Consider the following 9,809-nt stretch of genomic DNA (forward strand, 5'->3'; position numbering starts at 1 on the left):
GAATCATTTCGTAGGCCTATCGCCATGAATGAGCCAATATCGTCCATGTATCGTATCGTCAACCATGTATCGTGATATGTATTGAATCGCTATTAAAATGTATCATTACACCCCTATTACATACTAACTATCAATCATTTAGCTGGGGACCCAATGGAACCCTCTCAAGGACCCCGTGGGGACCCTACTTTGAGAAGAATCACTGGCACTGCAGTAGATCATTGGTTGTCAAAGTGGGGTCTGGGGACCTTTAGGGGTCCTTAAGGAGTTCCAGATCGAGGGTCCCCAGCTAAATGATAGTTTGGAACAAAATGGACCCTTGTGGGTATGTAACTCTCTCAGAGATAGTAATACCATTAAATGGGGGGTCGTAGCCAATGCATGTCAAACTGGGGGTCCTTGAAATTAAAATGGTTGAGAATCACTGCTAGAGAGCTGCAATAATATCCTCTTATGTGGGGGTCCCTGGCATCTTTACAAATGGGGGGTCCATGGGCTAATAAGTGTGTTATTATAGTGTGTTATAGTTTGAGAACCACTGCAGTAGGCCTAGATGGTCTCCAAAAGCAAGCAGCTTTAACATAAACCTCTTTCAAATGGCAGTGCCTGAGTTTTACCACACAGTTTGACAGTGTACACATGGAACCAAATGGACCCATTTGAACACTTCCCAAGTTAATGGGAGACCTTAAAATGTCAAAGTTTGAGAACCACTGCTTCAAGCAGCTTTAACTTGAACCTCTTTCAAATGTCAGTGCCTCAGTTTTGACGGCCACACGATGGCAGCAGTGTAGCGCAGTCAAGAATGCCTACGTGTCGCTTTTATTTCCTTCCGACTAGCTGGAGTGTGTAACGCCTGTAACGGTCCCCAATGCGCACAGTTCCACAACAACAACATCCAGCAACACGCAGACACTCATCGTGTGTCTAATGGTTTAACAGTGAGGATGAGTGCTGCTGCTGACGATGAGAATATCCGTGGAGATGTTCGTGTTCCCCTGAGGAACCTGCTCAACTCCATCCAGTGTATCAGAGACACAGTCAGAGGTAGGAGGATACGTTTAGTCACATAGAAACAGCATGGCGTTCATATGCATGCTAATGCTAACCTGCTAACTAACTAACATGGAGGTTTTAGTTCATTTAACAGGGACTGAAATGTCAGTGTGTCTGTTTTTTTTTAGCTGTAGTCTAGCTCAGGGGTCTTCAACGTTTTCAGGCCAAGGACCGCTTAGTTGAGAGAGAGAGAGAGAGAGAGAGAGAGAGATGAAACAGCCACTGCCTTTTGATTCCATATTGTTTGACAGCACAGTCATCAGTGTATTTTGGATTCATGTCAATTTGTGACAGTCAACAAGTAATAAACCTGACCTTTCACTCTGTACTTCTTAAGGCCTGTCTATAGTATAGACAGGCCTTAAAGGAGCTATAGTCAACTTTTTCTTGAAAAACGGAGGCTAAAATAAAAATAATGTTTCGAAAATATTTTATAAAAAAATAAGCTTCATACATGTGTTTCTATTCAAAAATGACCACAAAAAGCGTAAAATAATGATAAAATAATCATTTTGGCCATTGTCAGACCAACACTTTGTTTACATTCTAGTCTATAGACTAGGATGTAAACAAAGTGTCGGCCCTACAATGAAAAAGTTGAATATAGCTCCTTTAAGTCTGCTCTTTTTCCCCTCTACATCAAACCTCTTTGCCGAAAATAGCCGATCTACAAGCTCACAACGCCTTGCTGCTCGAGGGTGTGAGCTTGTAGATGAGATCTGCTATTTTTGGCTAAAGTTCTCAGAATAAGGACACTATGGTTCAAGTGGTTAATATAAAAAAGTAGAAAAAAGGTTTCTATCACACAAAGATTTGGTGCTCGAGGTTGTGAGCTTGTAGATGAGATCTGCTATTTTTGGCTAAAGTTCTCAGAATAAGGACACTATGGTTCAAGTGGTTAATATAAAAAAGGTTTCTATCACACAAAGATTTGGAGGACCCCCCGTAGTAAATTCTGAGGACCCCCTGTTGAAGACCCTTGGTCTAGCTGTCAAAGTATATGTCAATGCTGCTGAATCAAATCTGTAGTAGACCTGTCTTGTCTGTCTGTCTGTCTGTCTGTCTGTCTGTCTGTCTGTCTGTCTGTCTGTCTTAGTTATTTTGTATATTAGTCCCTCCCTCCATAGCAGCAGCATATGACATGATAGTAGCCTATTTAAACAGTTTTTTATCTTTTATTTGTCATGTTGATTCTTGATTTCATTGTTAAAGTATATCCACTCATCCAGGTATAGGACCCATTAAAGTGTTCAAACACTGTGGTTCTCATAACAGTCCTTAATATAATGCCTAGTGTTTTTGTTTTCTGTGTGTCTTTGTCCACAGATGGCGAGTCCAACGAGTCTGATGGAGCGTTCAACCTCTCCAACTTCTGGGACACGCTGAGTTGAGTTGTTCTCCTACCAACATGATCAACCATTACAGTGGTTTTGCTTTGATAATTTGGGCATTTCATTATTGCGACCGGAGGTCGCACTTACTACAGAAAGCTGCTCGAGGTGTCCGTCTGTCCGTCACACACGTCACACGTCACACTTTTGCCCTGCTCATATCTACGCAACCGTTGCCCCGATCCATGCCAGATTTTGCACACACACTCCTTACCTGCCAAACTACAACCTCCAAGGACCCCCGGAGCGACCCCCAAGTGTAAAAAATGAGCACATGTGCAAAAATTACCAAATGACCACCCCAACGGAGCTGCTCACGGGGAATTCCTGGGGACCACCCACTCCTGGTGCTCCAGAACGGATGCAAAAGTGGTGGCGCCCCCAGTGGAGGACCCCCTGCCACTGCAGCTCACATAAAATGCCGTAACTCTGGCTAGGAGCGTCCGGGAGAGCCGGGGCCAGTACCTATTCGTCCGCCAAGGCAACGCGGACACCCCACCCCTCATTTCTCACATGGCCCTCTTCTAGCGCCACCTACAGGCCGATTTTTAAAACACATTTTTGGCCACTGCTCCTACAGTTTTGGCCCTCAAATCACGAAAATCACTACACAGTATGTCTACACTCATCTCATCAACATGGATCAGGAAGTTTTTGGAAGAAAAAATGTTTGCCCTATTTGTGGAGATAAGTGACCTACGGTCGCTTGTCTCCCGATTAGGGAGTCTTACTGGTAGGAGAAAACTGTCCAAAATTGTCAATTTAAACTTTTGCAAACACTTTCGAAATGTTTGCAAGTGCTTTGCGTTGTGATGCGCTGTAGATCTGCGATGTTCGCTACTTGGTCGGCAAAGTATAGGATTTTTTTTTTAATAGAATGTCAACCTGTCATTGTGTTTCTCTATTTTAGTCAGTCGGCTGACAGCCTCGTCCTTTTCTCTGTGTGTCTGTGTTATGTCCTTGTGTACGTCAAAGTAAACGTCTCTCTTCTGTTGTCAGACCAGGCAGTGAAGGCTGTGTCCCAGGAAGCTACTAAACTCAGCCTGGCCTTCTCCAAACCCCCAGTGCCGTCACAAGAGGTCAGAGCAGCAGTATTAATTGTAGTATTAGTTGTTGTTGTACAGGGTTCCCACGGTCATGAAATTCCTGGAAATATTTTGAAATTAGAAAAATATTTTTCCTGTACTGGAAAAGTTTTGGAATTGATCAAGGGTCCTGGAAGGTCCTGGAAGAATAGCTATGCATTGTCTTTGGTTATTGATTTTGTTAATACCTCTGAAATGACATTGGCCAAATTGTCAAATATTAGAGGCAGAAATTGTGAAAATAGCAGATCTACATGCTCACAACGCCTCGCTGTGAGCATGTAGATCGGCTATTTTCACAATAAAACCGTGTTATACAAAATTCCTCTACTCTTAGTGCTCGTCAGGGTGCCGGGGTCCCCAGTTCACATATGATTATTTCGGGGGTCATGGCCTGAAAAGGTTGAGAACCACTGGCATACACTACCTGTCTTTGGGCATTGCACATAGGAGTAAGCAACTCGTTATTGAGCTGAATTATTGTTATATAGTCCTGGAAAAGTTTTGGAAAAGTTTTGAAAATTAATTGGTAAAGATGTGTGGGAACCCTGGTTGTAGTAGTAGTATTGTTTAAATGTAATTTGTGATCGCAGTTAGTAATACAAGTTAAATTATCCAGTACAATTTGCCATTGTCTTTGGCTGGCACCAGATTGTTCGATCATTGATTGTGCTGAGTGTGGCTTGATACCGCTGTAGTACAGTACTAGAGCATTGAGTTCAGCAACGAGTGATTACTATTCAAATTAAATGTCCAATTTTCCTTGTTTTCATTCTCTCTACCTCCCTCATCCCCCCTACATCCATCTCTTCCTTTCCTCCCTCCCTCCATCTCTCTCTCTCTCTCTCGCTCCAGGATGGAGAGAGGTTGTCAGAGTCCATTCAGAAGAGCATTCTAACTTTGTCCACTGTTTACTATTGGCTTCCCAAAAGTCAAGGTACAGTGACAGCTCTGTATACAGTACTTATCTGTAGCTATACAACCCAGTGTTCATCACAATAAGTTGATTCCACGCGCACGCGCGCGCGTTTGTGTTTATTTCAGGTATTAGTCTGCGCCGAGCGATCAGAAACGCCACGGTAAACGTACTGCGGGGAGTCATACAGCTAGTAGAGGTCATACTGAGTTCACCCCTACAGAGGTACACACACACACACACACACACACACACACACACACACACACACACACACACACACACACACACACACACACACACACACACACACACACACACACACACACACACACACACACACACACAGAATTCATGTGGTGGAATGACATGCTTTAATTTACTCATCTCTTATCATTGTGTTAGTTAGTTGGAAAGCACTTAAACTTTGTTTTCAAAATTGCTTTCTATCTGCCTGCCTGCCTCCAGTCTGTCTCAGGAGCAGTTGAATACAACAGGAACTGTGTGGTCAGCATGTGACCGCATTGGTCACCTACCCCAAGGTAAGTACATCCAACACAAGGTCGTACATCCAACAGACCAGAACATGTTGTTATTTAGTTAATTCTTCCATGAAAGTCATTGTATATAATATAATATTACGTTGACATTAAATATGCTTTAGTCCAGGGTCTACTTCTGTTGTTGGTACCATCAAATAAACATTTGTGTGTGTGTGTGTGTGTGTGTGTGTGTGTGTGTGTGTGTGTGTGTGTGTGTGTGTGTGTGTGTGTGTGTGTGTGTGTGTGTGTGTTCGTTTTCTCCAGATAACAAGGCAGCAGTGTTGCTGGTCCTTTCTTCTCACATAGGAGTGGTCAAAGATGCCATAGAGGAGATTGAACAGGTGTGTGTATACTGTATGTAAAAAAGAAAGAAAGAGAGAAAAGATATATTCACTGTTTTTAAAAATGTAGACTACAGCAGTGGTTCTCAACCTTTTCAGGCAGAGAACCCCAAATAATCATATTTTAACTGGGGACCCCCTCACCCTGACGAGCACTAAGAGTTGAGGCATTATATTTTGTGTAACACGGTTCTATTGTGAAAATAGCAGATCTACATGCTCACAACGCCTTGCGTTTTGTGAGCATGTAGATCGGCTATAATAATGCCTCTAATATTTGACAATTTGACCAATGTTTAATTCAAATTGTCACTTTTGAAAAGTACAGATACCCTCTATACACTTACTTAAACATTATGTTGGTTTGTTTATTGTTGAGTGCGAAAACCCCCAAAATATCCCTGCTGGGGGTCCCGACCCACAGGTTGAGAACCACTGGACTACAGTTAGAGAAAACCAATGGGTCTTGGTCGATAAAAATAACGGCCACTCTTCCTCCCCAGGCTCTACTAGAGGTCAACGACCCCTTCGGCAACGTCATGGACGACGACATCCAGGAGGGGGCGGAGCCCCGAGACAACCAGGACACCTATTGGTCGGAGCAGGACCGGCGTGTCATTGGTCCGTGCCAGGGCCTGATGAAGGCGTCGGCCGCCTGTCTGAGGAAGCTGACGGCGGCGGTGAGGAGTAACGGTGACGTCACCACCGCCCAGAACATAGAGCAGCTGGACGACCTCGCCGATGTCACCAACGACATCAGTCCTGCGTGGGTGCCACACACACGTGCGCGCGCGCACACACACACACACACACACACACACACACACACTAGGCATTCACCAAATATTCGAATATCAAAGTCACTATTCGACGTTGTTCACCAAAGTCCAATATTCGCTTATTATTATTATTATTATTTTTTTATTGTTTTCTCTTTAAAAATATATAGGGGTCCATTCGGTTCCATTTGTACAATGTCAGAGTTACAGACTTGTATGGGTCAATTTAGACCCCTCTAAAGGAAATGGTTAATGGTGCATTTATGTGGCGCCTTTATCCAAGGCGCTTTACAGAGATTGTGCATTACATTCACCAATTCACACACCCATTCATACTAGAGATGTTACCGATCAATCGGCAATGGATCGGATCGGGCCGATCAAAGCGTGATCGGCGATAATCGGTGGTTTAGATCAAAAGGTAAATTCTCCGATCCGATCGGTGCATCCGATCAACCAGCCGTTCAGTATGCCCACTTGAGGCCATTTTGGGGTATTGATTTCCACAGTGCTGAAGGAATAATTAGTTACTGCTATGATAATAAATACATAGTAATGCTGGTAAATAACTATAAGGCAAATATATAAATGAATTCATGAGTGAATTAATTAATTAAAGTTAAAACATTAACACATCGGGTGCCCACGTGGTGCCCACGCGCCAATCTCTTTGATGTTTACGTGTGCCCACGACGCGTTCGACGCGTTGTACAGTAAACTATACTGTACTGTAGCTACTGCACTTGGCTACCGCGGTGATGAAACAAACTCCATTTCCCAACATGCAGCGCGAAATTACGTCACCCGGACGTGCTGTCTGTCTCGTTCCTGTTTAGCGGCTGCACAAAAATGCTGTTTTCTCCGGATTCTCTTCCTTTTTTCTTTTTTTTCTCAAAACGGCAGCCTCTTCTACCGGCCGTAACACAAACACTGTGGCTTAGAATTGATAAAAAACGGTCCTGACTGAAATAAAAGATTTTCGCGAAATAAACAGGACATACTTGGATTACATTTACTCGGATTACTTTTCTCGCCAGTACTTCGAAGGTAGGTAAAATGGCGGGTTGCCATGGGCACCAGCAAATTAAACGTTGATTAATTCTGGGCACCCGATGTGTTAACATTTAGAAAATATAAATAATATATAAATAATAACTTGATTGGATCGGTGATTGATCGGTATCGGGTGATCAAACTTTTGTGATCGGTGCTCGGTTCCAAAAAACCTGATCGGACCATCCCTAATTCATACACCGATGGCGGAGGAAACCATGCAAGGCACCAACCTGCTCACCGGGAGCAACCAGGGGTTCAGAGTCTTGCTCAAGGACTCTTCGACATTAACTCAGGGGGAGCCCGGATTCGAACTGGGAACCCTTCGTGCTCTATATGACGGTTTCTCTACCCCTGAGCTATGCCGCCCCCAACCAGTTTTGGCACAAGGCACGCCGACAGACAGGCCAACTTCTCCCCGGGCCATCGACTCGAAAACTGGTCTAAAGTAAAACATTAAACAGTGCCCTATTCAACTTGTTTATCATGGCTGTAAAACACAGGCTGTCTCTTACTTCTGTTCTGTTGCCAGCTGTGAGTGCAGACAGGATACTCCTTACTAGCCTTATCTAAACCGATAACAGTCTAAAGGCCTGTCCATACTTTGACCGAAACCGCAGTTTTCGGTCAAAAGGTCCTTTTCTACCATAAAATTATATCCCCCGGGACTTCTGAAAAGCATTGGACCGAACGAGAGTTCGGAAATTTGCACGTCGGAAAACACAACTCACCGAACATTTCGGTCGAAGTATGGAGAGGCCTTAAGCCGTTTCTCAGCTCACAGTTTAGGAAAACAAGCTGATCAACGCTAAAGCAATATAATTATATAATTAAATGAAATGAATTAATTAATTGGTTAGTGGAAAAAATGCAATGTGAATTCTCTCTCTCTCTCTCTTTCAGTGTTGATGACCTGGCACTGAGTTTGTATCCTCCCATGGAGTACAGTGGAGTGGAGAACAACGTATGTATACGAGCACGCACGCACGCACGCACGCACACACACACACACACACACACACACACACACAGTTGCACAAGATTCAAGAATAGTAACCTTGATGCCGTCGAGTGTTCTCCAACCTGAAATGTGTTTCTGTCCACAGGCTTCTAAAGTGGCATCAGTGTTGAAGAAGGTTCTGGGCATCACCAGGTGAGGGCGCTGGATTGTTTACAGGACGGCTGTTAACTCATACAGTGCCAAACGACTTTCAGATCAACTTTCTCACTATGGACTTCCCTGCCAGACGACTTAAATTGTCTGGCAATTCTTTTTTTTGATTTTTTTAATTTTTCTTTTTTAAATTTTTTTTTTTGGACCCCATTAAATCTAGTAAACATGATTTCAATCGCGATTTTGCATGTTCCACCCCCATACAACCCCATCTTTCATACAGGGTAGCCATCTTTGCTTACATAACATGTAAAACATAATGGCTATTATCTCAAGAATGCCTGAACGGATTTCCAATCTGTTTTTTTTGTTTGAAAGCTGTGAACAGCCTGCACAAACATGGTGCATGATCTGTGCATGGGCGTGCATGATCTGTGCACTATAAATTACATGGAAGTCTATGGAGAGGGCTGGCAGGGAGAACCCAAAGAAGGCATATTTAATTGGCAGTAACTGAGTTAATGATCATGACATTTTAGTTGACAATGAATTGTCCTAAAAACGATTGTGATTTAATTGTGTGGGGGCTTTTTGTCATGGGGGAACATACTAAATATAACATTACATTCCTGTTTCCCCTTTAAAACTTTGGTAAAGAAAAAATTGCACGGGGCAGATATGACAAATAACTTAAATATACAAAGAAATGACATTGACTGGTACCAATAATTCCCTTTTATAGTGGACAGTGGATTAAAGGTCTCACCTGCCACCTTGAAGCAAGTTGCTAGTCATGTTAAAGGTCTCTCTCTCTCTCTCTGTGTCTCAGGGCCAGTCATGTGTGTGGAGAGTCAGAGCTGACCTGGATTCAGTTCCTAGAAGGAGCCGTCGACCACAATCTGCAGAAGACCAGACTCCTCATCCAACAACCAGACAGCTAGTCAGAGTGTGTGTGTGTGTGTGTGTGTGTGTGTGCGTGTGTGCGTGTGTGTGTGTGTGTGTGTGTGTGTGTGTGTGTGTGTGCACGTGTGTGCACGTGTGTGAGCGCATGTGCAAAAGCAAGCCAAGTGCATTAATACAGGAGTAGAAATGTGTTTGTATGTGGGGTATGCTGAGGAATGTGAATAAAAGTGTATTTCTCAAGTTATATACTGATGTGGAAATCCTTACTAATTCATGAACAGACTTCCAGTCTTAATTATTTCTTGCCGAAACAAAAACTCTCAAATGATTCAGATAAAACACCTTGACTCAGGTTTCAGTAATAATGACTTAGAAATATTTATTTAGCAGTGTTGTAACATACAACATACCAATGCACAACGATGACATGATTAAAATAGATGTAGAGGGAGAGCGAGTGCATTCTCCGGCAGGGCCGTCATTCAGTGGCTGACGCCTTCTGTACAGGGTTCCCACGGTCATGAAATTCCTTGAAATATTTTGAAATTAGAAAAATATTTTTCCACTACTGGAAAAGTTTTGGAATTGATCAAGGGTCCTGGAAGGTCATGGAAAAAATATCTATGCAT

General features: G+C 43.2%; 1 protein-coding gene across 2 annotated transcripts; it reads left to right on the top strand.

The window, feature by feature from the left end:
* The first annotated feature begins 884 nt into the window (after positions 1–884).
* Positions 885–9,424, top strand: ccndbp1 (cyclin D-type binding-protein 1). Of its 2 annotated transcripts, XM_080729092.1 has the most exons (11): positions 885–1,047; positions 2,383–2,442; positions 3,447–3,526; positions 4,388–4,469; positions 4,577–4,673; positions 4,917–4,990; positions 5,255–5,331; positions 5,835–6,097; positions 8,067–8,127; positions 8,270–8,316; positions 9,107–9,424. In XM_080729092.1, the coding sequence occupies exons 1-11, from the start codon at positions 948–950 to the stop codon at positions 9,216–9,218; spliced, it is 1,053 nt and encodes a 350-aa protein (XP_080585218.1). In that variant the 5' UTR covers positions 885–947; the 3' UTR covers positions 9,219–9,424. The 2 variants fall into 2 exon arrangements, with proteins under 2 accessions (XP_080585218.1, XP_080585217.1); XM_080729091.1 differs by lacking the exons at positions 885–1,047; positions 2,383–2,442 and having other exon boundaries at positions 3,051–3,526.
* The last annotated feature ends 385 nt before the right edge of the window (positions 9,425–9,809 follow it).

The sequence above is a fragment of the Nannobrachium achirus genome (genome assembly GCF_963921795.1).
Source record: "Nannobrachium achirus genome assembly, chromosome: 6".
Taxonomy (NCBI): Eukaryota; Metazoa; Chordata; class Actinopteri; order Myctophiformes; family Myctophidae; genus Nannobrachium; species Nannobrachium achirus.

Coding starts and splice junctions, on each gene's coding strand:
- ccndbp1 (XM_080729091.1), top strand. CDS start 3,260: ATGCGCTGTAGATCTGCGATGTTCGCTACTTGGTCGGCAAAGTATAGG. Junction 6,098..8,066: donor ACCAACGACATCAGTCCTGC/GTGGGTGCCACA, acceptor TCTCTCTTTCAG/TGTTGATGACCTGGCACTGA. Junction 8,317..9,106: donor AAGGTTCTGGGCATCACCAG/GTGAGGGCGCTG, acceptor TCTGTGTCTCAG/GGCCAGTCATGTGTGTGGAG.